This window comes from Exophiala aquamarina, assembly GCF_000709125.1.
Source record: "Exophiala aquamarina CBS 119918 chromosome Unknown aczIA-supercont1.4, whole genome shotgun sequence".
NCBI classification, from domain to species: domain Eukaryota; kingdom Fungi; phylum Ascomycota; class Eurotiomycetes; order Chaetothyriales; family Herpotrichiellaceae; genus Exophiala; species Exophiala aquamarina.
Window position 1 is genome coordinate 3,635,550 of NW_013550584.1, and position 27,238 is coordinate 3,662,787.

The 27,238-nt window shown below is 49.4% G+C and overlaps 10 protein-coding genes across 10 annotated transcripts; 5 read left to right on the forward strand and 5 right to left on the reverse strand.

Annotated features, from left to right (window-relative positions):
* Positions 1-386: 386 nt before the first annotated feature.
* On the reverse strand, positions 387-2,450 carry A1O9_06414 (uncharacterized protein; the record flags this gene model as incomplete). Its single annotated transcript, XM_013405624.1, has 2 exons — positions 387-2,272; positions 2,369-2,450. The coding sequence occupies 2 exons, from the start codon at positions 2,448-2,450 to the stop codon at positions 387-389; spliced, it is 1,968 nt and encodes a 655-aa protein (XP_013261078.1).
* Positions 2,451-3,379: 929 nt separating this feature from the next.
* A1O9_06415 (uncharacterized protein) lies at positions 3,380-5,299 on the reverse strand (the record flags this gene model as incomplete). The annotated part of the gene is made up of 1 exon (XM_013405625.1): positions 3,380-5,299. One exon carries the CDS (start codon positions 5,297-5,299, stop codon positions 3,380-3,382), a length of 1,920 nt encoding a protein of 639 aa, XP_013261079.1.
* Positions 5,300-8,838: 3,539 nt separating this feature from the next.
* A1O9_06416 (uncharacterized protein) lies at positions 8,839-9,265 on the forward strand (the record flags this gene model as incomplete). Its single annotated transcript, XM_013405626.1, has 2 exons — positions 8,839-8,964; positions 9,014-9,265. 2 exons carry the CDS (start codon positions 8,839-8,841, stop codon positions 9,263-9,265), a joined length of 378 nt encoding a protein of 125 aa, XP_013261080.1.
* Positions 9,266-10,502: 1,237 nt separating this feature from the next.
* On the forward strand, positions 10,503-11,545 carry A1O9_06417 (uncharacterized protein; the record flags this gene model as incomplete). The annotated part of the gene is made up of 3 exons (XM_013405627.1): positions 10,503-10,538; positions 10,601-11,025; positions 11,077-11,545. 3 exons carry the CDS (start codon positions 10,503-10,505, stop codon positions 11,543-11,545), a joined length of 930 nt encoding a protein of 309 aa, XP_013261081.1.
* Positions 11,546-11,645: 100 nt separating this feature from the next.
* On the reverse strand, positions 11,646-13,175 carry A1O9_06418 (alpha-N-arabinofuranosidase C; the record flags this gene model as incomplete). The annotated part of the gene is made up of 1 exon (XM_013405628.1): positions 11,646-13,175. One exon carries the CDS (start codon positions 13,173-13,175, stop codon positions 11,646-11,648), a length of 1,530 nt encoding a protein of 509 aa, XP_013261082.1.
* A 1,065-nt stretch (positions 13,176-14,240) lies between these two features.
* On the forward strand, positions 14,241-15,910 carry A1O9_06419 (uncharacterized protein; the record flags this gene model as incomplete). The annotated part of the gene is made up of 3 exons (XM_013405629.1): positions 14,241-14,830; positions 14,885-15,533; positions 15,620-15,910. The coding sequence occupies 3 exons, from the start codon at positions 14,241-14,243 to the stop codon at positions 15,908-15,910; spliced, it is 1,530 nt and encodes a 509-aa protein (XP_013261083.1).
* A 648-nt stretch (positions 15,911-16,558) lies between these two features.
* On the reverse strand, positions 16,559-19,548 carry A1O9_06420 (uncharacterized protein; the record flags this gene model as incomplete). Its single annotated transcript, XM_013405630.1, has 2 exons — positions 16,559-19,373; positions 19,415-19,548. 2 exons carry the CDS (start codon positions 19,546-19,548, stop codon positions 16,559-16,561), a joined length of 2,949 nt encoding a protein of 982 aa, XP_013261084.1.
* Positions 19,549-20,198: 650 nt separating this feature from the next.
* Positions 20,199-21,813, reverse strand: A1O9_06421 (uncharacterized protein; the record flags this gene model as incomplete). The annotated part of the gene is made up of 6 exons (XM_013405631.1): positions 20,199-20,647; positions 20,698-20,849; positions 20,903-21,156; positions 21,209-21,347; positions 21,408-21,500; positions 21,575-21,813. The coding sequence occupies 6 exons, from the start codon at positions 21,811-21,813 to the stop codon at positions 20,199-20,201; spliced, it is 1,326 nt and encodes a 441-aa protein (XP_013261085.1).
* A 1,880-nt stretch (positions 21,814-23,693) lies between these two features.
* On the forward strand, positions 23,694-24,437 carry A1O9_06422 (uncharacterized protein; the record flags this gene model as incomplete). Its single annotated transcript, XM_013405632.1, has 1 exon — positions 23,694-24,437. The coding sequence occupies one exon, from the start codon at positions 23,694-23,696 to the stop codon at positions 24,435-24,437; it is 744 nt and encodes a 247-aa protein (XP_013261086.1).
* Positions 24,438-24,492: 55 nt separating this feature from the next.
* Positions 24,493-27,001, forward strand: A1O9_06423 (uncharacterized protein; the record flags this gene model as incomplete). Its single annotated transcript, XM_013405633.1, has 2 exons — positions 24,493-26,259; positions 26,573-27,001. 2 exons carry the CDS (start codon positions 24,493-24,495, stop codon positions 26,999-27,001), a joined length of 2,196 nt encoding a protein of 731 aa, XP_013261087.1.
* Positions 27,002-27,238: the final 237 nt, after the last annotated feature.

Consider the following 27,238-nt stretch of genomic DNA (forward strand, 5'->3'; position numbering starts at 1 on the left):
AACATTTTGACACACTGTCTAACTGTGAGGATGTGGAGAAGCAGGTCTTCTATCGAATTATGGAACCTAAACATACACTGAACGACAGCGAGCCACGACCGAGGATAGAACTTTTGAAGAACATGCACGCCGCCTTCCCGGCTACTGCTGCTATTCCTCGTGCTTTGAGCATGGAGATGGAGGCAGAGCCAGTGCTGAACTTGAAACGATGTAATGACATAACTATTTCAACTAGTGAAGACAGTAAAACAATGCGAAACTGTGGCTCGTCTCTCTAAATCATGGTGCAGATCGTTGCGACTACCGACTCTTGTCCAGTCTCAAATCGCGCTTCTAAAATAACCCTAAGTCCACAGCTCCAACAACCCAGCCGTAAGTATCTCCTTTCAAATTAGTCTAAACACAGACCTCTCCACCTGATCAAAGATCTCCTCATCCGCCTCCTCGTTCATCATCGCGAGCTGCCCGGGCGCCGAGCCCTGCAGCAGCGTCGAGAAGCCCGAGAGCAAGCCGACGCGCTCGTACGTGCACATCTCCTCGCTGCGCCACCTCCGGGGGAATTGCCGAGCTATCTGCCCGTCGACAGCAGTGTCTGCGTCCGTGTCCGCCCCTGTCCGACGCAGAACAAGCAGATCAGCGGTCTTCCAGACAGGCACACGCGGGGGCTTGCGGCCGCCGTAATCGCGAGACTTGTCTCTCTGCTCCCACTTCGCCTTCCCAATGCGCAGGCAGTACAGGCGCGTCCGCTCGGGGATATGATGCGGGCCGGGCTCGTCGAACGGGTAGTCTGCGAAGATGAGCAGCTCGTATTTCTTGAATTGCACATAGTAGAGGTAGTGCAGGCTTGACTTGTTTCTTCCGCCCTCTGGGTCTGCTCGCTCGAGGGGATAGCGGAGCAGGCATGGCGCGAGAAAGCCCGCCAGGACCATGTGTGTGCTGGACACCTGGCCGCACGGGTCGAGCCCGACGGGCGTATATTTAATCTCTAGGATCTGGACGTAGCGGCCGTCGGTCTCGAGGGCGCGCGAGTCAGAGTCGTGTGGGAAATATAGCCCATCGAAGCCGCCGGATAGAGAGATCCAGGACCATGATGGGCCTTGGTATTCCGGGGCCCTTCGGGTTCGTCGTGACTTGCCAAACCACCTGTCTTCTCCTCCGTCGAGGTCATCGATGCGCCATAGTAGCTCGTTCCACAGATCCACCGCGAACAATCCCGCTAGGTACTGCCCGCCGACGCGTTGTTGCACCATAGCAGCGATACCCGACAGCGCGGGGAGCTTGTCGCTTGCGTACGTCAGGTCCAGTTTCGAGTAGACTTCGACTTTACTGTGCCACCATCTCATGTTGGACTTGATGACGCTGTACTTCTGGGCGTCGATCCTGGATGCACTCAGGAGGCCCTCGCTGTTCGCGTTGTCTCCTTGCTTAATTTGGCCGCATTCACAATGCGCATTTCCTTTGCACTCCCAGACGAGCTCATGAGGTGTGAAGTGCACGATACGCCGCGAAAGGAGCCGTTCCTGATACACCCATGCCCGGCGCAACAGCGGGAAGAGACCGTCTTGATAATCCCCGGTCCAGCTGGAATAGCCATTCGAGTCGTCGAAGTACATTCCACGGTGGGGAAGGATTTCTCGAACACGGAATAGAACATGTGCTGGTCCTTCGGCTGGGATATAAAACGGTCTGACGGGAGCTCTGCCAGAGGACGATTTGGAGAATAATCCCGCTCTGCTATTGGAACCCGTCATTGCGGATATCGTGAAGAACGCATTGGAATATATGTCTCCCATACGTGCTGCTTCCCTCTGCCAGTCCTCTGGGTCATCTTGAATGATGCACAAGGCATCTATCCAAAGATAGTTGATTTGCATGCGCCTAGTGAATTCAATAGCGTGTTGAAATGTCTTCGGTAGACTCTCCCAGTCGATACCCAGCGTCCTTTTGTAAAGATTCGCTCTCGTCGTGGTCATGTCCGAGATTCCACCCCAGCAATAGCTCAGACAAGCATACTCTGGGTCGCGGGGGGTGACGCGGTCTGTGATGTTCGGGTAATCTAGCAGCTTCACCTCCAAGTCGCCCTGGCCATACCACGTTTTGCCGACGTGAAGCAGTCTCGATGGACGTGCCTTATTAGAATTTCCAGGTCCACACTGATCGTGATTTGCAAGACAGTCTAACAACCATTGGCTAGCTCTGAAGGAGGATGAATCCGAGCTTGTGTCTCCACTGATTCGATTTCCCAAGTCTGGTGTTCTGTCACCTGGATAGGCTTGAAAGGGTAAGCAGCATCCGACGATGAGCTGTGACCAGTTTGAAGGCCCACATATCTCCATCTAAGCTAAGGGATGGCCGGTCTCACACTTACAAGGTGATTCACAGATTTCCAGTCGTAGCCAAAGATGTGGGCATTCGAGCTTGACCGGATAGTACGTGAGATCGCCCGGCATATTAACATTGCAATTCCAAGTGATGTCCACGATCGCGTCAGCGTCTCCCACTGTTGAATCTAGTACAGTTTCGGGACGGAAATCGGCGATAAGATCCAGCAAGAATGAGCATAGGCAACAGCCAGGTGACGACGACACCAAGGCAGCTAGCATGATGCTGCTTGCTTCATGTGAATATTGACAGACGGCACAGTGCCATAGCTTGGCGTTTCCTGAATATCGTCGAGTGGCAGGGGCTCTCGAGTTTCCTTGGACCCAATCGTTGGCACTTGCCGCCAATATTGGTGAATTTGGCAACGAAGGCCCAGTCCTAGAAACTAAGGAAGGCAGAGTAGTCATATTCCGCTTGAGATTCATCAAGTCTTGTCTCGAGCTGAAAGGTTGCTAGTAGCGTGGATATGCCCCGCGTTCAGATGGCCAAGACTTCGTTCGTATTCAAGTCAAGCTGAAGAGTGGCTTCACAAGATCGAGGCGACTAACGCACCATTGGATGTCTCCTGAGCGCAAATCGCTGCAAACCGAGAGTGGAGAGATAATGACTTCACTGATGTTGGCCTCGATGAGTAGTGGCCTGGTGTACAGATAATTGTTATACATTGAAGCGAAGCCTTGCTAGAATATCAAAGGATGAAAAAGCGGAAGAATGTGGCTCACTTCGGACCACACATACGTTTTGGGATACATCGTGGAAACTTGGTCCACCAGGGAGCCCCCATCTAGCCTGATAGATCCAACCTAGTTTATCCAAATGACAACCCCACAAGACTGGCAAAAGAGAAGCCCGGATATTTCCTTTTTGGTCGTAAACTGCACAAAGTGACGTTATTGTGACAGCTGGCTGTAAAGAACATGAAATCGAAAAGGTGTAACATCATCGTTCCACAGCAGGTGGATATTCCATGGCAACATTTAGCATCAAAAAGGCAGACTCAAGAACCATGCACATTTGATACAGCGTAAGCCGTGTTGAAAACAGGACACATTGCAGGGTCATCCTCTTCTTCAGCTTGTAGCAAGTTCTCCATCCAGACGTCGTTATTGAAAGGCGCGTCATGTTGGATCTGCGCAAAATTCGTTGGTTCCACGAGACGGGGCATTTGTTCTGGACCCGTACTGTCAACAAGAACATTCGGCTTCAACAGTATCTCTCGTGCAAATCTTGCTACCTGGCCCTTCGCGATGCTTGCGCGGGGCCAAATCTCACCAAACGATGCTAATGCAGAGATACCAAGCTGCAGCCGCTCCTTGATGGCGATTGCTTGATCAGGTCGATCAACGATTGCATATGCGGGTAGATGGACTGTGGCAGCAGTTGTGATTCCACACATTAACGCCGGGGTGCAATATGACAGGGGTCGTTGTATAGAAGCTAGACTGATCATTGCATTGGCAGCACGCAATGCTTTTGCTGTGTGACATGAATAGGCTAAGGCAGGGAGGCCTGCAGCTTCAGCTCGTGTGCATGTTGTCCGGTAGTGGTTCCGTATGAATGTCAAGGTGGAACGAGGTCGGTGAAGGGCGATGGCAGCCCAGTTGATGGCAAGGTGAGCATTAAGAAGTGACTCATCGACTGAGCCGTCGGGGAGAGTCGGATCCCGTTTGTCCAGCGGCAAGGACAGGAAATAATTGGAGATACTGGCATCAAGGGCTTCAATCTGCGGGTCTGTCACTGCGAAGCTGTCAGGTCCGAGGCTCAGGACTGCACCAAGAATATACGAAGCTTCAATTCCGTAGGCGAATGATGAGTAGGAAAAGGGATCTTCGAGGAGGATCCGATTCCGTAGATCTGCGACAGTGCGCGGTTGCGACGAGACACGAAGTTCGTTGTAGTCTTCATCATGACCAGGTAAAGCGACGTCGGTGAAGGTCGCATATGTTGTATACGGCGTGCCTTGGCCCCCGATAACGGTTACGAGGCCTTCTAGAATCATCAACATCCACCATGTTCGGCGCCAGCATTCTTGGAGAATAGGATTGTCTTGACCATGCTGGATGGCGAATGTCTCTCGATTCATACCAATTTGCAGGGCGATACCGACTGCCTTCATGAGAGCAGTCGCACCTGAGTCCTCGTCCATGCGGGCATGAGAAACGAAAGCATAAAGAATGAGACCCTGGACTTTGAAGCCATCGTCCGGCACATCATCTGATAGGATTTCGTTTGCAGCAGCCTGGAGAAGAGATGGATTACCGTGGGGCACATAATGGCTCGCGGCGAATCTCAAAACCGATTTCAAGGGAGTGGGTAGGAAAGAAGGGTTTTGGAGATAGAATTTCCAGGGGATGATGAATGGATGTGGCGGGTATAGGTGCTTGTAGAAGAGTTCGATGAGGTCAGTAGGCCTCTTATGTTCACTCTGTACGATTGGGTTGATCTCGCGTGTAATGGAGAGTGTCGAGTCGCTGCGACTGCTTGGACTGCCGCTTGCCAAGTTCGTTATCATTTGAACAGGCTGAAATTCGAGGGGAAGACCGGTGAATGCTGGGTCATTTGATTGGAATATCTCCTCATAGGTTATCTGTCGGACCTGGGTCGGATCTACGTTGGAGTTGTACTCCTCTAACGAGATCCCCGGCTTTGACTCGCTAACATTGGCGTCATTCCGTGATTTGACGTCGCTTGTCGAGTGGTAACCTTTACGGAATTCTCGATATCCTCTCTTGGAATCGACCCAGAAGCATGCTCCGCTTCGGTCTGAGCATCTGCTGCACTGGGGTTTCTTGCCATCGCATTTGAGATGGCTTTTCCTGCAGGGGATGCAGGCGAGTAAACTTGGAGGTTTCGCCCGGCCTTTCGAAGGCGTGGCGACAGTGTTTGACTGGTCCTGCTCTCCAGTCTTAGCGGGCATGGTGAATAAAACTGATGTTATACTTTGTTATAGTGATGTGGGATCCACAGGACGTCTTCGGTTCCGTGGGCTTGACTCAAATATCAATCAGGTGAAGGGGCGTCCCATCAATGACATACGGACTTCCGGTTGAAAATACGATCGTCTGATCACAGCCGCAATTCTGAGTAACTCCGCTGAAGCCTCGGCGGCGCGATGCTGGAAGGATTCTGTAGTCTCGTCAAGGCACCGGTACCATAGCTTTTGAAAAAGAACCCGGGAAATCCCATCCAAGGTCACGAGTCGCTAGTATGCTGAATAATAAGTGGGTAGATAGAGCGATGGCAAGACAGATTGTAGATACTCGCCGAGCTGAGGCGTGTGTTGGTGTCATGATAGGCAAGTTTGCCGAGATCCCCGTAGCGCAGTCTTGGCATCGCCCCCAATTTTAGAGCAATGGAATATTAATTGACGCATGAATTATACAGTAAATGCCCTCTACCATAGGGAGAGATGCGATAACCCATATCAGATTCAGCCACTATTCACGACGGAACGTGCCTGTGAGGCGACCCACTACAAGTCCATCGAAATATTTCGATTGGAATGCGTTGATGGAAAGTTCTAGGGACCTTGACAGAAGGATTCGCATGCGGGACTAAGCGACATCCCTAAAATTCCAGGGTTGGGAACCGTTTCCGAGGAGCAATACGAGATGCTCGGTACTGACCTGCACCCGTACCTTGTAGGGCTTTGGAGCAGATCTACTCTCTGCACCTACCGCTCAGTTTGTTGTGCTTGTCTATGTCCCTGAAGGCGCACGGGACGATGTTGCTCGTGTATAGAACGAATCTTCATTCCGCAGCTGTCCACTCGACCGCTAGAGAGACCAAAGCTGCATATGCTCTTCATGGATCAAAAGACGGCGATTGATCTTCTCTCAGCGGTATGTCTATAGCTCAAGGCGCCCGCCTCTGGACTGTCTCGAGGGTTTCAAGTTTGCGTCCTATAAGATAATGTTCAGCGTCCTCACAAGATTCCGTGGGCTTTCAGTCAGCTAAAACCACAATGGGGAGGGCCTATGAATTCCGTCACTACAAGGCTCAAACATGATCTGAATCTAAGAGCAACTCCGCGGATCAAATATTTGAACCGTGCCTGCTCATGCTGTACGGTAATCTGCGCATAAGCATTCTCAAATCGCTCTTGGGTTGCTGCTCATCTCGGGTGCTTCTGGTCGCCACCTGGGCCTTCGCATCATGAGAATGTGAGTAGTTCCTGTGGATTCACTGGATCAACTAAGGACAGCCCTAAAGCTGCAACATTATGATCCTTCAAAACGTCGCAATCGAGATATTGAGAAACACCAGGCCAAAAGGTGAAGTACCACCCCCCCCCCCCCCCGGGGAACATCATTGGTTAGCCTCATCTGCAGGATTAATATCTGGATGTAGCGTAATACCAATATGGCCACAATCATTCTATGATTGGCAAAACCTTGCTCCATTGACAACGATTCATGGATTCGACATAAGGCCTGAATGTGGAAAGTCGTTTATGGTCTCCAGTGCCCGAAGGAATTTAGTGTCGCGCTGGATTTGCAGAATAAGTCCATGGTTATGTACTAGGGCAGCGAACACGACCAACGTTGCGGGATGGATGAATGACTCTCGAAAAATGCGGACGCAGGTTTATGTCAGCGCCGATCTGGCGCTATCTGGAGCCTTTTACGCTTACCATGTCGCTTCTATTCTCTGTGCCTATTGCCCCTTTGTTGTCCGCAAGAAAGTCAAAGCCCCTGTCACCTCATATACTGGCGGGAGAGGAGCGAGGATTGTCAAGTCGGCCCCTCCTAAAAATCTGAGAATTTGTGGGACTATCTGGGACCCCGACTCCTCTGGATGCCGCGAAATAAACAAGTCGGGATCCTCCCCTGTTCAAGTTGAATCTCGCCCGGTCTCGTATGGTAGCTGCACTTTTCATGGGGGCAGTGCAGGTGCATTTCTCAGACTGAAACCTTGTGCCACCCTGAAGATCACTGCTTGTCGGCTGTGAATCGTCAGAGACCGAGCTTGAGATTGACAGAATCGACATTGACAGAATCGACATTGAAAAGAGGTTTGAGCCTGAGCCCAAATTGCAAACTCACATGTGCATTTGGCGACTGAACAACGCGTGCAGCCAAGTAGTATAACCATTATTCGGGGGCCGGCTATGCGACCAACAGTCACTTCGGTTATGCGTTGGTCATGGGCAAAATCGCATTTCACGAAGATCACCAGATGTCCTTGATCTGCGCGCCGACGTCATCGTTACCAAACCGTTCTCAGTTCTCAATTGCAGCACCGCCTCTCTGCCATAGCTAGCGGCAAGACCTAAGGTATTCGCGGATTCTGAAGCAATCACCAGCTTGGGCCTTCAGAGGAATTTCATCTTAGGAGGAAGTGATTAAGGGTAGAGGTTGAACCACACGAAAAGCTTCCGCGGGAATTGCTTGACTCGAAACCGCACGACCTTGGACCACCTATATGATCGCTTGCGAAACGGAAGGCTGGGAGTCTTCTACAAGCCTTCACCACTACGACAAGGGGCAAGGGGCAAGGGGAAAAAGAAAGAGTACGATGGCCATCTTGCCAATGGACAGGTTGGAAGAGCGTGATTTGGGACACAAGTTGAGAGGCAACCAGTGTGACTGGTTCGGTTAAACCTGTTTTCCTGTCGATGGGTACTGACCATCAAGCGGTAAACATGAGTGCAAGCGGATCTACCCCTCGTAGCATTGTTCTCTTATCAACTATGCCAACGTTGAGTTTGGCTATACTCAAGTCATCCCGAAAATGAAAAGCTTTCCAACTGGGAAATCGAACTGCTAATGACAGACGACAGGTATCACTGAGTCAAGTTAGGCGCTCTCAGTATGAACTTTCAACCTTCATGGTCGATGTTGAATGCTCATGCATAGGAAATAAAGTGGCGCTATGTCATCACAACGAATGAGTGCTGCAATGTCATGCGAATCGGCTGGCATAGATAGAGGCGGAGAATCGCAGGAAACGTTGTATATGCAGATTGGAGATGAGAAACTACGTTGACGACTTCTTCTCCTCATTTCCCACGGATGAATTTCATGACGGTGAGGCTGATGTTCATGCCCGTTTGAACTCGGTACGGTGACATGACATCCCACCTTGTGAAGGGGGGTAGCCTTGGCATCTTGCAGGAATACGAGACCGCAACTCTATGTTTGGTGGTAGAGGCCTGTCAGTGGTCGCAAAATAAGCCTTGACATTCAGCTCGAAGTGCGACAGACACGAAACGCCCTGGTATTGCACGGACACGTCAAATGGAAGGATCCGACTTTTGGGATAGATAACGTTAAGTGCAGGATGATCGTATATTCTCAATGTAATACGAGATGCCCAAAATAGCACTCGGGGCACATAAAGAGAGGAGTTTGACTCACCTTACCCAGACATCAAATTACATAGTACCTGTCTGAGTGAATATTGATTCCATTGGCTTTCAATTGCTCCTTGACCAACGGATAGGCCAAGACCAAGATGTCCCTCAAGCTGTGGACAACTCCGCTTTCATACAATAGTTTGCGCCCGGAGCTGGTCCTGGCTGAGAAAGGAATTGAAGATTTTGAGACAGTGCCTGCGGATATCATTACGGGTAACCACAAGGTGAATCACTGACTGTCCTCAAGAGAAGTTGAAGTTGACTTGTCTCCAGACCCCGGAGTTCTGGGAAAAGTCCCTGTTTGGCAGAGTCCCTCTGATGGAGGATGGAGATTTCATTCTTTTTGAATCTCGAGCGATCGCACGATACTTGGCTATGAAATACTTAAACACGGGTCCGAAGTTAATGCCCGCTGTCAATGATCCCAAGATAAATGGAACCTTCGGCATGTGGATGATTCTGGAAGTCGAGGAATTCAATGTTCACGCGGTCCCAATCATTGCTGAAAGCCTCGTCGCACCGTAAGTGATTCGGCAAAAGGATTGAGGGCACTAGTTACTAATTCGAGCGAAGAGCTATGGGTCGACCAGTAGATGAGGCGGTTTTAGGGAGACATAAGCCGCGCCTTGCAAATTGCTTGGATGTATTGGACAAGGCTTTGTCGAAGATGTCTTACCTCGGTGGGGAAGAGTACAGTCTGGTTGATATAAATTATATGCCAACTATCCACGTCGTCCACCAATGTATGGATGTTTTGGGGGGCAGGCCAAACTTGCAGAAATGGTGGAGCAATGTCAGTGCTCGCCCTGCCTGGAAGAAAGTTGTCAAGCCCCTGGATGATGCGTATGCTTCGGTCGTCCCAAGATGGCAGAAGTAAGCCAATGAGAGGTATCTGAATATGTTCGATTACCATATGCCCGATTTATGTCTTGTGCAAGAAACACGTTGAAGGTTATTGCGGTTCGAAGGGGGTTTTGCTCCGATTGATATGATCGGGTAGCAGATGAGTTACTCGAGACAAGGCAAAATCCACCGATGCACCCCCCACATTTTTGGAACAACCAAAACAATCATAATGACCGTGATTCGGAAGTTTGAGAATCCGAGAACATTTGTCCTCCTGTGTTGCTGGCGCCTGTACGGTTCTACAAATCATATACGTAGCCACCTGTGTCGTCATGGATGTGCCAAGAAGTTTAGACGTATTTCTCGATTGGGTAATTTATTTATATGCGCGATTACCCGCACTTATGGCGACAATATTGCTAACTCAGCGGCTAGACAGGCACAGCTTAATACTTTCGCATCCGTAATCCCTCAAAGCCCTTCCATGGCATCAGGTCAAACTGTGACACCTTTAACTGGTGATCCTCCCCCTTGGTCACTGACTAATCGCGATAAGGTGTATTTGTGGGTGACCTGAATTCAGGAATCTGCCCCGCCACTTTGCAATCAATCTTTTCGAGGCTTCATCCAAACCAATCGAGCTGAAACAAGTAAAATTCTCAAGTGTGCCCCTGCAAACAATGATTGATGCAATGCTTACGAATTACCAGGAGGCATGCGACAGTCTAGCATCTTCCATGCAAAAACAGCATGAGGTAAGGCCTTAGAGAGAATCGTCAGATATTGTATATAACATGTAAAGCGATCTGCGGATGATTGCATTCTGTCAGAACTTCCAGTCAACATTGAAAGTCGCATTAACCGGAAACATAGTGTCTCGCCCTCGGGGAATATTTGCAAACTAACACCCATCAAAATGCCAGCAGCAGGTTCAGAATTGAGGAGAGTGACAGTATTTGGCGTAAAGAAACCAATCAAACATGAAGAAGACTGTGCAGAGACTGACACATCTAGGCCGGCGGTACAAATATTGGGCACCATATTGTCAAACGTCTAGCAGCAAAGCCATCTCAATTTACAGTTGATATCATTGCAAGAACGTCTTCCAAGTCAAGTTTCCCCGAAGGGGTCAAGGTTCATTATGTCAACAATGACACACCTCATGATCAATTAGTGAAGATACTGGTCGGACAAGATGTCTTGATCTCCGCTATTGGATTCGGGTCGATCTCTGTCCAAAACGCACTCATTGAAGCGGCTATCGAGGCCAAGGTCAAGCGCTTCATTCCTTCAGAGTATGGTGTTAATAACACAGCCCCTACTGCTCGGGCGCTCTCGCCTGTCTTTGATGCTAAGGGCGGCTTCATCGAGTACCTGCAATCGAAGGAGTCGACCGGGTTATCGTGGACTTCAGTGGCCACAGGGCTGTGGCTCGATTGGTAGATCTATCTCTTTTCTTCGCATTGGTTATCACTAAGTGTCTTGCAAAGGACCCTGGAACCAGATATTTCGTTTGCTGATATCAACATTAAAACTCGAACGGCTAAGCTCTGGAATAATGGAACCCACAAGCTTTCATGGTCAACACTTCCCTGGGCTGCGGAAGGCATCGCACAAATTCTCCTTGCCGGCGAGCTGACTGCGAATAAAGTTGTTCCTCTCCACGGCTTCGAAGCCAGCCAGAAAGAGATCATTAGTGCGTTACAGAAGCTTCAAAATGTCACATACGATATTGGCCACGTCGATTCACGGGAAATCATCAAAAATTCGCAAAGCTCTTGGGTTGAAAACAAGGACATGCCATCAGCGATAAAGTTGGTTCAAGCTGGATTCCTTCTTGACGGGTATGGAAGTAATCTCGTCACGGAAGGTGTCACCCGTCTTGGGAATGAATATCTGACATTGCCTCCCTTGACTCTTGATGAGGTCGTGGAAGCCTCTGTGAAACAGTGGGCTTGAGAAATAAGGGGAGGGAAATGATCGCCTTCAGCGTGGGGGCTCCAATAGGGATGCTCGTGTAAGTCTAAAACTCTAGCTAGCTGTTAAGCCTATGCATGGCCTAGGATTGCCATCTCAACAAGGTCATGGATAATTTTGGAAACACAAATTTCCCATTCTTCCCGTCCCAGTTCGATTCTTCTATTTTTACCTCTTCTTTGCCTCCCATGTTCGTGATTTTCGCGTGTGATCCAGTAACCGTGTACACCCTCACTACCGCTCCCTCTGCAAGACCGCTAAACGAAGTTTCCAAGTCGGATTCAAGATGGAGATTGACCACAACAACATTGACCCAGCCCTCATCATCCAAAGTGGCACTGACATCTAGATAAGGAGTATCCTTTAATGCTCTTACCCATGCAGGCTTGGTGGGACCTTCGTATGCCGCACTCGCTACATGGACGGCAATGGTGTGACCCTTCATGTATTTGCAAAACAGCTCGTACGGCCACCATGTCGTCTGCTTGACAATACCTTTCTCGTTCGTCATGAGCGGGCTGAGGACATTCACACTTTGTGCGATGCAGGCCATCTCCACGTCCTTGGACTTTCGGATGAAGACGTTCAGCCATACTGCGACTCCAAGAGCATCGGACAAAGTATAGTTTTCTTCTCCGCCTTTGCTGCCTGGTGCTCTCGTAGGAGACCAGACGTTCCATTCATCGAATGTGATGCCGGGTCTCTTCTGACCTGGAGGGATTTTGTTCTCAATGATCGCGAGGTCGATCAGGCTAGAGCACACCTCGATGTGACGTTCCGCTGCCAACGGTGCGGTCACATTCTCATAGTGGTCTTCACTAGCTGTGTATAAATGGATACTGTGCAAGTCAATGAGAGGCCCTCGCTCTTCCCCCAAATCACTCATCCCAGCAGGTAATATATTGCGTTTCAAAGTGGTATAGTCCCACGTCGTAGCGCCTTCTCTGCCGCAGAGGATGAGCTGGATGCTGGGATCGAGGAGCTTTAGAGCTTTCGCCCACTGGTGTGCACGCTCTGAGTACGCTTCTTGAGTCATCTGGTTGACCTGCCAGTCACCCCACATTTCGTTTCCGAGGGCCCACCACTTCACATTATATGGTTCAGCGTGGCCGTTCTTCCGTCGGAGGTTGGCATAGTAGGTGTCTTTGGTGCCGTTGCAGTACTCAACCCATGCCATGGCTTCGTCGAGCGTGCCGGTACCAAAGTTGAGACATAGATATGGCTCAGCGTTGACAGCCTTGCACCACTTCATGAACTCGTCAGTACCGAAGCGATTGGTCTCGACGGTTTCCCACGCCAGTTCAGCTCTGGCTGGTCTCGACTCCACGGGGCCGATCCCATCTTGCCAGTGATAGGTTGCGCAGAAGTTGCCTCCGGGATATCTGAATATCGGAATGTCTAATGGCTTCAATGCCTCCAGCACATCGGTTCGAAATCCATTCGAGTCTATGAGGTCTTTATTTGGGTTAGTCGGGTCGAAAAGCCCGGTGTAGATGCATCTTCCCATATGCTCAGTGAACCCAGAGTATATGTTCCGATTTATCTTCGAAACTTTGTGAGAAGCAAAAACTGTAATTGAAGGGGCCAACGACGTCTGGGTGTAGGTTGTCATGATTGTACAAACTCGTGTGCCTTTCTAGGTCGATAGTTATGGCTGTTCACTCTGATTGACGTCTGTAGTTTATAGCAATTCTCTACCAAGTTGGTCGTAGTGCTTGACAACAAAGTGTCTCAAATACCTAGAATTTGGAGACTCATTCTTGGTATCACTAGTTTTGGCGTTACGGGAAATCTGCCTAAATTCGAAGTCGATTCTCGGTGTAAGTCCCGCCGGGCGAGTCTCCTCAATTCTAATAAAGTCCGAGTCAGTACCTCATACCAGAACATGGAGTATTCACGGTGGCCGTATCTGGGCAACTCCGCACGATTCCAGATTCCACGGCAAGGAGCGTGGGACACAATTACTAAGGCTCACGGTCAATAGAATTGCGAACCATTCGCATTTATCTGTGAGGCTGACGCTCTGGGGTAGACGACACCGAGACTTGTCCCCGTAACCCTGTCGCAGTGGATCGCAGCTAGGATTGGAGAATACTGGAAGCTGTTGAAGTCACGACTCACAGTGACGAGAGGGACCAAGATGCAACCAGAGGCTGGGACAATCGTGATGACCTGATCAGAGTTGCAACGCCGGACAACTTCCAGATTTGGCGATGCCACCTTACACCGGAGTTTGATATCCACAAGGGTTCAAATTATCGCGCTAATTTCCCTTCATCCTCCTCCGGCGTTTCCTCTACATTTGCCCGCTTCTCACTCCAGCAGGAGTACAATGCAACTTTTGCGGATCGTGTGACGGGGTGAACAGCCATTGGTCTTTGGTCACCTTATGCTAGTATGCTCGGAGTCTGCGGGGATTTGTCTTGTGTGGGAAAATTCACGGGATGAATCTGCAGCTAACAAGGAAGCCGCCGTTAAATATCCACCGGTCCTAGCACCTGTTGGGAGTCTTGCTGTCACATATTAGGGCTGATGCTCTGCTGATATATCTATATCTTCGATTTGCATCTTCAGCATCCGATGCTTTGCACAAGCTAATTTTGCGCCTCGTATACTACTGAATCGAGAATCCTCATCTTGGAAGCACTACGACAAGCGGAGGGTGACAATAAACAATATGGCTCTTCCGCCGAAATGGTATCAATTCTTAGTCGGCGTCTTTGCCTCTCTTGGCTCTTACCTCTTTGGCTACGACTTGGGTGTCATCGCCGAGGTTGTCGCCAGCAACACGTTCAAAGACAAATTTCACCCGAATGACACCGAGTCTGGTCTTGTGGTATCCATGTTCACGACCGGAGCTTTCTTCGGTGCGATGTTCGCCGGCCCGAGCGGTGACTATCTTGGCCGCCGATGGACTATTGTCATCGGCGCCATCATTTTCTGTCTTGGTGGAGGCCTCCAGACGGGCGCAGAAACCATCGCCTACCTCTGGTCTGGAAGATTTCTTGCCGGACTAGGCGTCGGCTTTCTGGTTATGATCATACCGCTCTACCAGGCTGAATTGGCCCACCCAAGCATCAGAGGACGCATTACGGCTTTGCAGCAGTTCATGTTAGGTGTGGGTGCGCTGGTGGCCGCGTGGATTTCTTGGGGAACCTATGTCAACATCAAGACCAACAGCGCGCAGTGGCGAGTCCCCCTTGGATTGCAAATTGTCCCTGCCGTATTTTTGGCGGCCTTGATTTTCCTTTTTCCAGAATCGCCAAGGTAAGTGCTCCCTCCAATCGTTTTAAGGTAACAAATCTCATACTTATCTTGCAGGTGGCTTATGGACCACGATCGGCCCGAAAAGGCACTGGAAACGCTCGCGAAGCTACATTCTCATGGAAACACCCAAGATCCCTGGGTGATGGCGGAATTCGAACAGATTCAAGCATCGATCACTTACGAACATCAACACGAAGCAAAGTCATATTTTGAGCTTTTCAAGTCACGATCCGCCTTTCGAAGACTCTTCATCTGCTGCGCACTCCAGGCTTCCGTGCAAATGACAGGTGTCTCAGCCATCCAGTATTATTCCGTCACCATCTACGGCCAAATCGGCATCTCGGGCGACGACACCCTGAAATACCAGGGGATCAACAGCATCATCGCACTGATCGCACAATTCTGCACAATCCTGTTCATCGACCGAACCGGCCGACGCTGGCCGTTGATTCTAGGCAATCTCGGAAACATGGTCACTTTCATCATTGCTACGATCCTGCTGGCGACATTCCCGCCTGGAACTTCGAACAATCGCAGCGCTCAATGGGGCTTCATCATCATGACTTGGCTCTACAACTTTTCGTTCTCCTGCACTTGCGGCCCTCTCAGCTGGATCATCCCGTCCGAGGTCTTCGACACCCGGACCCGAAGCAAGGGCGTGTCCATTGCGACCATGACGAGTTTTGCATTCAACACTATGATCGTAAGTCAAATCCCTTGGAAATCCATACCCGACGGCCCGAATATGTCTTATCCAAAAGCTAACTCTCCATCTCTTCGTCGCCACAGGGTCAAGTAACACCCATCGCAATGACGAACATCGGCTACAAATTCTACTACCTCTTCATTGTCTGTAACCTAACGAACGCACTGTTCTTCTGGCTGACCCTCCCTGAAACCGCGCGCCGACCCTTGGAAGAGATGAACTACCTCTTCAACAACGCTCCCTGGATCGTCATCGGCACCAGCAAAGACAGCTACACAAGCCACGATCTGGAAAACCGACTGAACGAGATCACCGCCGAGGCGCAGGTCAAGCAGCATGGAAGCACCACACATGAGGAAAAGGTTGCGAGCTAAATTGTTCCCTGACGGCACCCAAACTCAGCTGGGTTGAGTAAAGTTCTCATGAGGCTTTCATCCTCGGCTGTGGAGTGAAATTGGCAACATTGTGGTATGACAGATGTGCTATGTTCCATTATCTACAAAGGATGTCCAGTACCAGGCGGGACTGTGGTGAATGATGTGGTTTGAATGCTAGCATGCTAAGTGCTTCGTTAGCATTACTTTTCCTTCCATCTTGCCTTCACCCTGCGTGATGTCCGCAAGACTTCTCAGCAGGGATGAACCGTATTGCTACCCCCTTTGTGCCTTGATTACTACCGAAACTCCTTGCAATTGAAGTGAGATACCAATACTACTACCACTACCTCTTCTACCATGATCGCCTCTATTTGTCATAATCTTGAACTTGAATGTGTTTGGGTGCAGATGATGTAGGATCAGATGACCACCAGACATCAATCTTTCTTGAAGAAATACGGGAGTTATGAGCATTTACATTGATATCTCCTGATGTCGTCTGACTCCTAGTGTGGCTGGTACTGAACACAATATTACATGTAGTATTGTTAGCCCAATAGAAACGAAAACAGCTCCCAACCGCCCTTGGGCTACCCAATCACAATGCCATTCTGGGCACGTTAATAGCCGAATTTCAGGAAATATTCAGCCGGCTTTTCGCAACTCGGCCAATTTGTTCAGAATGTCATAATATTCCCTGCTGACACCCCAGCATGGAAGTCGTGTCCGCAAAAGTTTAGCACCTTCCAGTAAAACTTTGTGGGGTGCCTTGCAGATGTCTCCAACATTGCTCATATGCCCTGACATGTTATGACCATTGCGTACAAAATGGTGGACTATCTCATCGTCACATGGTCGATCTAGATGGATGAATTCGGGTTGCTCATCAGAAGACGAGAAGTTGTCTTCGCTATCGGAATCGGCTGCTTGCTGTGCTGAAGATTGAGATGGACCTCGTGCATCTCGATCTGCAGCACCTGGAGACGTCAGGTTGTCCTTTCCCATTGAATCTGTAGAGGTAGTCCTGTTGGTGTCTACCGCAACAGGAGGGTTCTCAACGTTCGCAGCCGCTTTGGCGATGAATTTCACAGGGTGCTCCTTCCTCTCCATCCGAGTGGACTGCACCGTGGCCCCGGCATCTGGGCCGCTGGGTCCTCCCTCTGGTCGTTGCAAGGCTATCGCTGCGTCACGCTCAAGAGCAGCGTTTTGATATGACCCGTATGTCCAAAGCACCAACGACGCCAAGTAGACTGAAATGGGTTCGTAAAAGCTTGCCGAATAGTATCGCCGAACGTACCAAAAGACTGAGCCTGCGTGAACCATCGCCAAGCGTGCTTTGTGCTGATCCTCACGTAGCCACCGCCAAATGATCTTCCGAATCTGGGGCAATTTGGTACTATTGCGAGGCTGATAGCTGCCATCATGGACGTAGAAAGACGCCTTGGACGAGTTGTCGACTTTGCCGATCAAGCAGAACAGGAGATCCTGGATTTCCTGGAAAGGGGTCAGAAGCACAATCCGTGCCAGGTGTAGGTGCAACACCACGCCATGCTCAATTCCGGAAGCCTTTGCGACGGTACTGGATGCTTGCCAATGTATGACGTCAAGACAGTCACAAGCACTGTTGCGCCAATTTGCGTAGAGCGGGTACAAAGGAAGCCAAAAGTTATCTTTGGTAGGCGTATTGAGGAATCCTCTGGCTTTTCCAGTTGGAACCCATTCAGACAAGGGTTGTTTTATGTGTGTGCCAACCTCCCAGGTCCGCTGATAGAGTGTATGGATCAGTAATATGTGGGAGAGGTCGCTGTAAGTTGGGTCGACTTTCTTCTTGCTGTATAGTGTTTCAAGACCTACACAGAGGCTTGGTGTTTGAGGAGTCTTTTGGAACACTCCATACCAAGTATCTGCTGTGAAGGCGTCCCAAAGCACTTCAGAACAAGGCATTGGTGTTCTTGCATCATCCATATTGCACAACGGTCTCGCATTCGCCATATACCCAAGACAGCAATCGAGCATCCACGACATATATCCTATCCTTCGAAGCGACTCCAATCTTATCCAATTCTCCCATATCTCCGTAGGACTCTCTCGCTCACTGGGCTCCATCATGGCATCAGGAAGGTTAAAATTCTCCGTCATTTGCAGAACTCCTGACTCGAGACACCAACGCGACAGATCTGCGTGGTAACGAGGTGCGAGGGCTCTCAATTGCTCTCGATCCGCTTGGATCAGACCTATCAGATTCAGAATGCGAGCCTGTGCCAAGGGAATGTCTATTGAGCCATCCGGAGCACTTTCAGCGTGTTGGTAAACCGCTCGGCGTAAGAACTCCTGGAATGCGTCTCTGAGATCAACAGTACGCTGTGATTTGATAAAGTTGCTGCCGATTGTGGCGACAGCAAGGATTACGAGCCAATGTGTTTGCCATCCAAAAGTTGCAAGGTGAATTAAAGGGTAAGTGGGATGAAAATACTCGAAATAAAGAGCAAGGCAGTAATTGAGATCGCCAATGCTGGGAAATGTCGATGTCTCGAAGCCCCTGTGTGCGAACGACTCCTGCAGGCAAAGAGCTTGAAAGGAGCTCGCGATAGTTTTGTATATGTCCTGAGTGCAGTAATCTGGAGAACTAGAAGAAGAAGCCGCTCCAAGGTCGTCTGAATTCTCGGGAAACGAGTATGTGGTTCGCTTTACCCGGGGTGCAGAAAATATATCTGGGATCAATGAAGGCTTTCGCTTTTTTCGCTTAGGGTCAGAAATATGTGAGATTGAATGCGTAGATTTGTTCCCAAACATTGCGTTGTCGCTCGTGGAGGAAGCGGGACTCTGCTCTGGGCCCAGAGCTGCGGGGACAAGCTCATGAGAACGCGCCGTTTCGAGGGGCGCATTGGGAGCAACATGGTAAAATTGTGCACCTCCGTCGATGGGCAAGGCCAAAGTAAAATCCTGCCCAAGATCAGGCGTGTCGCTCAGGGTTGGCAAAATGAAGGAAAAGTCTTGTTCAAGCTCAGCGTCGTACGGGGACGGATAGATACTTGGTGGTATCCAGTTCAAGGGTTCATCGAAGGTGGGATAGTCATAGGATTCTGCTTGATCTGTAAAATCACCAGGATATTGATTCGACATCTGCGCATTCGTAAAATCTTCATGGCCCACCATTTGGTTCGTAGCTGGATCTAGAGCACCTAGATCTACCACTGCGGGGGCAACACTTGGCCGGGATCGGTTACTCGAGGAATAGTTGACGGAAGATGTTGATTGGTCGTATCGACCAGCGTTGCTATATTGGATGCCATCATTATGAAAGGTTTCAGTGATTGACGTGTTTCTTGTGGCGAGCTTGTCTTGTGATGGGAAGTGCCCATCTCCAGTGGTTGCAAACACCAGCTGACCGAACTGACCAGCTAGAGGCAGACTTTGGGCATCGTTTCCGAAGTTAATGTGGTCATCAGCAGTAGTCGCCCTGCGACGCTTGTTCGGATAGATGCATTCTAGCTTGCGAACGCTGCAACGCCCACAAGGAGTTCCACCTGAGCACCTCGATCGAGCCGACGCGCATCCGTGACACGCTCGAAAGGTACCATGAGTGACGCGATGGATAGGTCCTCGATCTTCCGTGGAATGGTGACTCTTCTCATGGCGAAGCAGGGTGTCAGACCGGGCAAAAGTCTTCCCACATTGCAAGCACGCTGCCGACCGTTCACCTCCTTTTTCGCCGGACTTGTTCTTCATCTGTGGAAGCTTTCAGGGCTGATCTCGGCGAGCCAGCATCGAATTTCCATTAGATCCACCGGCCACTCGAAGGGAAACCAATGATTGGATGCTTGTGTGGTAAGAAAGCTACAGCGCGACGGTGAGGGTTGATTTTCACCGAAACGATGGATTTGAGGAAGTCGGACTAAGCTTCTAGAACTTCTGCGGGGTTGCACCTTCCTCGACCTCGTTGCCAGGCGAGAGCTAGGCCTAGTATGATCTAGTGAGAGCGGAGGGTCCAACCCCCAATTTCCAAAGAAGGTTAGCCTGGAAAACCTACCTTTCGGCCACTTCGACTTTGATACACCGACTTCGCCTCCTATTGTTGATTGCTATTGTTATTGCCATCGCCTCATCATCTACCAGCAACGCCATACCAGGCTATCCCTAAAATAGCACCAAAAGCAATTGCAAGTGGTGCTGCCGCTCTGAACTATGCGCATTCACAATAGGTTAATACCGCAACAACGACCCACCACGGCTCTATCCGCAGGCTCTGGCCTTGATTCTCTGTAGGAGTTAAGTATCCGATTTGCTACAGCCGATATACTGCTGTAAACACCAATCCGACTGCGGTGGCATTGATCCCCCGGAGCAGGCTAACAACGAGAGGCCGGGTTCGAAGAACTCTCCAAATGCCCTGAGCGCCCACGGCAAGCTTCAAGCCTGGAAAGAAAATACCAATGTAACTTATAAATGCACCGGTGATGGTAGGTTGGTTGGTCCTTAGAACTACAAGGGCCCCCAGATATACGCTGAAATTGAAGTTTGGTCCTGGGGAAGCCTGGATTATAGCAAGACCAACCAGAAAGTCCCTCGAAGACACCCACCCTGGCTGTACCACATATTCGTGGAGCAATGGTATTACCACCGGACCACCGCCAAAGATAATTGTGCCGGCCAGGTACATGTTAGCGAACAAATTGTACTCCAAAGGTGGGGTGTCCAACATGGCGCGGGTTACGATGACGATAATCAAGGAGACTGTGACAATATCAATCACTGCAGATCGAGGACGGATGCCTTCAGCATACCAAAGAACGCTGCAATAATAGCCATCCCACCCCACACAGGAATTCCATGAGAACGCATGTCCGTGGAAGCGGATGGTGATCCGTCAGCAGCAAAAGGGCCCTCGTGTATCGAGGCTTCGGATTGACTTGTTTCAATCATTGACGTTATGGCGCTTCCCGTGCGGCGCTGCAAATTGACGAAAGCAGCTTGTGGCGGAACCGATACACCTGCCGATTGTACAGGAATATCCTGATTGTCGGGATCCCGGCTGCCTCGGTCGAGGGGACCCTGTGCCGTTGGATCCTTCGTCTTAATTGGAGGACTTGCTGTCGAAGGTGGACGTCCCAGCTTGCTGCGACAATACCGCCAAGGACTATGAGACCCGGAAAGTACCATACTGCGTTATAACACATTCCAGCGCAATCCCCAAGCATTCCAAGAATTCTCGACAGTCTGTCTTTGATCGCTTTCTCTGCAAGCTTGTTAGGTGAGCATATTGTAGTAATTGATTTGGGTAGAATATCCGCTCACTTCTACTGCTGCGGGAGCAACAAGCCCGACGGTTGCAGCATTGAGACCAGACAAAAGGGCATAGACCACACCCGGGAGGAGATTAGAGATCTTCTGGACTCCCAGTGAGAGGCCATACATCCCAATAACTCCACGTAGACTAGTTACACGTCTTTCAGTATAGGTCACAGGGAGTGAATTACGGAGCAAAAGCACCCACCTCCATAGCAGGAATACCAAAATCGCAGGAATCCATCCAGCATGAATCATGGTCATGCAGAATAGCATTTTTGTGCTGGCCGGACCGAGAAGGCTCTGGCAGAGAGCGAACAACTCCTGGTACTAAGATTTGGAGTGCATAAGCATCACAGTGACCACAAGCGCAACGGAAGGCATGCCGTCTGCTCATCAATCCAAGGCGTTCGCCCACCCTGTCTATCAACAAATCGCTGATGGAGGATACCAAAATGTACAAGAGGGCCCCCCAAAGCGGTAAAACCTAGATCCCAAGTTCTCGAGACAACATCTGCGAGGCGCACCACCAACTTCGTGTTGTTGGCATGGTAGTCATTCTGCCGGTCTCTAGTATATTCATGAATCGTCCGTAATGTCTCAATTAAAGGCATATTTACATTGACATCGTCTCCTTGGTGGCATTTCTAAAGATGATGGTTAAGAAAACTAGTACAGTACTTACGGTATGAGACGAGAAATCATGCTGTTACAGGTTGGCCAATCATGGCGTATTGCCAAGAATGACGTGTTCTGAACCCAGACTCAGTACACCGTCAGCTACCTTTTAATTACTGAGCGGGCACATCCACATCTGCGGCCGGACGAATTTTCGCACACTCTTGATCAGCAAATCTCTGATTTCCTGAGCATTCAGTGCATTCGCGATTCCCGTCCGATGATCTTTCTTAGGAGATCCACTTAGGTGCGTCTTTGTGGAAGGGACAAACCTCACTCATCCTATCAGGGTCGCCGGCCTCCACTGCCTTTGACGGCTGCCTTCGCACTCAGAGCTCTCACTGGAGGCTTCTCGCTCGTCCCAAGGATAATCAATGAGATGACCTATGGCCCGCCTCGATTTGCCAACTCATAGCTTGCGGACTCCCCAGAACATGATAATACAACATCAACATCTCTTCGGCCCTCGTTCAGGCAACCACCATTCCTAGACCATATATTTACTCAAGCAGAGCAATGACCAAAATCGTACCATGAGATTCATCAAGTTGCTAGCATCGACCCTGATTCTGAGGATTGTTGTGTGAATACTGCTCTGCTGCAATATGACTTCTACTAACAGCTTCAAGTCGTTGTTTGGGCCCGTTTCTGTTTCCCGTGCATTTGATTTCACACTACTGTTCGAGGATACGATCCTCACTATCGTACCTGCGACCCTTTTCCTAGTTGCTGCTGGCGCAAGACTACTATGGCTGGTGGGCAGGCCAAACAAAGTGGCTACATCGATTAGCCGCTTTACCAAACTTGTGAGCGTACAAGACTAATCACCTACAGGATTTTGCCGCTGATAAGCCAAAGGTCCTGTTGTCTGCCTTCGCAACTGTGCAATTGGCAGTTCTCATCTTGAGAGCAACGAATTTACAGATCACAAGCAAAGGCAGTTCTCATCTTGAGAGCAACGAATTTACAGATCACAAGCAAAGCTTCAGTCGCCGCTTCCACCTTAGACTTTACTGCAGCCTGCGTCTTGTTCATTCTTTCTTGCTTCGAGCATACTCGCTCCGTGGCCCCTTCTACAATAATAGGGTTGTATTTAGTCATCTCGGTCCCCTTTGACGCTGTGAGGCTACGAACGCACTACCTGATAAGGTCGCATAGCTCGACAAGTATTGCTGCATTCCTTTCATTGTCCCTCCTTGTCAAGTGTACGGTATTAGTGATTGAAGCTATCGAGAAGCGCAGTCTCCTTCATGCCCCATACAAGGATCTTCCTCCAGAGGCAACTAGTGGAGTTTACAATAAATCCGTCCTTTGGTGGCTTAACCCTCTTAGTATTGGGTTTGGCAAGAATCTAGACGTCGAAGACCTTTTCAACCTCGATCAAGAACTTGCTTCTGCAAATATCTCATCCAGATTTCGGCAACAATGGCATCGCGCGAAGTTCCGTGGCCAACACACCTTACTCTTGACAACTTTTTGTGTCTTACTATGGCCATTAGTCGTGGCTGCATTGCCTCGGTTGGTTCTATCAGCTGCGAGATTCTCTCAACCCTTTTTGAATCGAACAACTATTAACTACATAAGTAAGCGTGACGATCAAGAGATCTCTGTGGGATGGGGGTTAGTGGGTGCTTATTTTCTGGTATTTTTGATCCAAGGCCTGTCATCAGCCGCTTATCAACATTTGCTCGATCGTTGCGCTGCAAAAATTTGCGGTGGACTCGTCTCTCTCATATATCAAAAGACCCTAGAGCTCCGCATTGGTTCAACCGACCCATCAGCTTCCTTGACCTTGATGTCATCAGATATTCAAAGGATGGTTGAGACCGCTACAGTTATTCATGATACCTGGCTGGGGTTCTTTGAGGTTGGCACAGCAATGTTCCTGTTGTACTTGGAACTCGGCCCGGCGTGTTATGCGCCCGCGATTGTGTATGCTTTGCAGATCCTTGGGACGGGATGGGTCACCAAGGTCATTTCCCGATACCAGAAACGGTGGCTGGAAGCCATTCAGACTCGTGTCAGCTTTACCTCTGCTTTACTCCATTCGATCCAGAATGTGAAACTTTTAGGACTGTCAACAATCATCAGTGAGCGAACACAGCGCTTGCGAACCGACGAGATAGAGGCATGCAAAAAATTTAGAACCATGAACAATTTCATCATCGTCTTTCAGAATTCGAGTGGTGTCTTTGCTCCTTTTGCAACATTTCTGCTCTACTATCTTCAAGCGAGGGCGTCTAACCGACCTCTGGATCTTGCAACTTCATTCAGCATACTTACAATATTGCGCCTTGTCGAAACCCCAATGAACACCCTATGTTACTCCACCCCTCATATAGCATCTTCAGTAGCATGCTTCCAACGGATACAGCAGTACTTGATGGCGGAGCAGTGGCGTGATGCGCGTCTATCACTGAGTCACACCAAGGGTACAGATGAAGTTTGGTCAAAGGCAATGAATGAAAGGCAGTCCATTGAACTAAGAGCTTTAGGCAGCGAGCGGCCCCCCCTTACCAAGGAAGCTCTCGTATTCAAGGACTGTCATTCAATGGAGTGATGACAACATTATTCTAAGAGATATAGATATTTCAGTGAGCGACGGATGGATTGCCATGATTATTGGCCCGGTCGGCTGTGGCAAATCAACACTGATAAAGAGCATTTTAAGCGAAACCCATCTGTCACAAGGTTTCCTTTATCTCAGAACCAAATCCATTGCATTTGCGGACCAAGAACCTTGGATACAAAATGGCACCATTAGAGATGCAATTCGAGGCCTAGAGTCATGGGAAAACCAACCTCTTGATAATCAATGGTATCAGAAAGTCATTGCCGGCTGCGGGTTGCTTGAAGATCTCAAGTTCCTTGCTAAAGGCGATCTGACTTTCATTGGATCAAAAGGAATCTCACTAAGTGGTGGACAAAAACAACGCATCGCCCTAGCAAGAGCACTTTACGCGAGGCCGGAAATGCTCTTGCTTGATGACGTATTTTCTGGACTTGATAATGACACAGAAGACCATATTTTCAGACAGCTGTTTGGTCACTCGGGCCTTGTACGAAGTGAAAACATTACTGTCGTTGTGGTGACTCATGCCACTCATAGACTACCATACGCTGACCTTATCGTCAGCTTGGATAGAAATGGGCGAGTCGCAGAACAAGGCAACTACAACATCCTAACAAGAACTGGTGGTTATGTTCAAAGCCTTGACATCAAGCTCAAGGAGCAGAGGCAGGACACTACACAAGCTGCAACCCCAGAAGACGTTCACACGCCAAAGGTCAACACAGCATCGGAGGTGGCAAATTCACAGAGCAATGATGATGATGCAGACAGGCAAGATCTCCTACGCCGAACAGGGGATTGGAGTGCTTATAGATACTGGTTCCAGTCAGCGGGTTATATATCAAGCTCGCTATCCTTCCTTGAGGCTTCGCTGTGGATGGGCGCCGTCCAAACACCAGGTATTCTTGTCAAGATTTTTTCGAACGGGAACAGCCTAGAAACGACTGCATCGTCTGCTCGATCAACTACATTCATTGCGGTATTCGGAGTGACAACGGCAGTTGCTGCTCTGTCCCTGATAGCTATAGTCTGGCAAGTATTTCTTGACATGGTACCACGCAGCTCTCGAAACCTTCATCTAAACTTACTGCAGACTGTGCTGGATGCACCACTGTCATTTTTCACACATACTGATATTGGAACCATTACAAACCGCTTCAGCCAGGATATGGGTCTGATCGACGCGGAGTTGCCCTATTCTTACGCAGATTTCGTCCTGTCCTTAGTTTCATGTATAGCCGGTCTTGGTCTTATGTCATCCTCCGGTTCTGGATATTTTGCAGCCATTATCCCAGTATTGATTTTTGTCCTATACATGGTTCAACGGTACTACCTAAGGACTAGCCGGCAAATGAGACTGCTAGATTTGGAGCAGAAGGCGCCTCTCTACACTATGTTTGCAGAGACCGCAGCAGGCGTACCTACCATCAGAGCATTTGGGTGGACTGAGAAATTTGAGGAGAGGAATTTGACTCTTCTTGATCGAAGTCAGCGCCCATTCTATTTGATGATGTGCATACAGAGATGGCTGGCCCTTGTCCTTGATATGATAGTTGTCATACTTGTGACAGTATTAGTCGTGGTCATTATCTCGCAGCGATCTTCAATTGAGCCGGGGCTTGCAGGTATTGGCTTACTGAGCACTGTCGGTCTCAGTTCTAGCCTGACGACTTTGGTCAGGATGTGGTCTGCCCTAGAGACGAGTATTGGTGCAATCTGTCGACTGAGAGAATTTTTGCAGACAACGAATTCTGAACATGAACCTCAAGAGGTCGCGTCAGTTCGCAGTGACTGGCCCGAAAATGGAGAGGTTCAATTCCACTCATTCAACGCCAGTTATTCTAAAGATTCAGACTTGATCTTGAAAGACATAAGTCTCAAAGTCAGATTGGCAGAAAGAATCGGGATCTGCGGAAGATCAGGTAGTGGGAAAAGCTCAATGCTCGCTAGCCTCTTCCATTTACTTGAATTTCGCAGTGGTCTAATTATAGTTGATGGAGTGGACGTGGCAACCCTTCCCCGGGAACTGTTGCGCTCAAGGTTGAATGTAATACCACAAGAGCCTTGGTGGCTAACGACAGAATCCGTACGCTTCAACATGGATCCTTGGACACACAGTTTAGACGGTTGCAACACTTCGAAATCTGCCAATCGAGATGACGTATTCATCTCAGCTCTATCTCGATGCCAGGTATGGCAGGTTATCGAAGAAAAAGGGCGGTTTGGATGCCATCATGAGTCCAGATTTCTTGAGCCACGGCCAACGACAACTTTTCTGCTTAGCTCGAGCAATGTTACGAGAGAGCAAGGTCCTTATTCTGGATGAAGTGAGCGCGAATTTGGATGTCAAGACAGATGAGTTGATGCAAAAGGTGATTAGGGAGCATTTCCATAGCTGTACCATTATCGCAGTTGCGCATCGCCTTCATACGATTGATGATGGCGACCGGGTGGTGGTACTCAGCCATGGAGAGATTGCTGAAATGGACGACCCGAGGGTCTTGTTAAACACGTCGGGGAGCAGGTTTAAGGAGTTGTACGATAAGTATTAAGTACTAGGTAGTCATGACATACAGGACGCCGCGAAGAACTAGAGACGCATCGAGAGCGAGGATCCCCAGGACATATAACATCAAACCAAAGTCTAAGTTTCTTCGACGCTTTTTTGATTGAGTGTCTCCGTAGGAAGGTAGAGCAGCCAGTGTTCCAGTTCCCAAAGTTCCAATTGGAATGATCTCTAGAGTCCAACACTATTGATTTTCGTTAAAAAGTACCTTTTGCTTTATGGA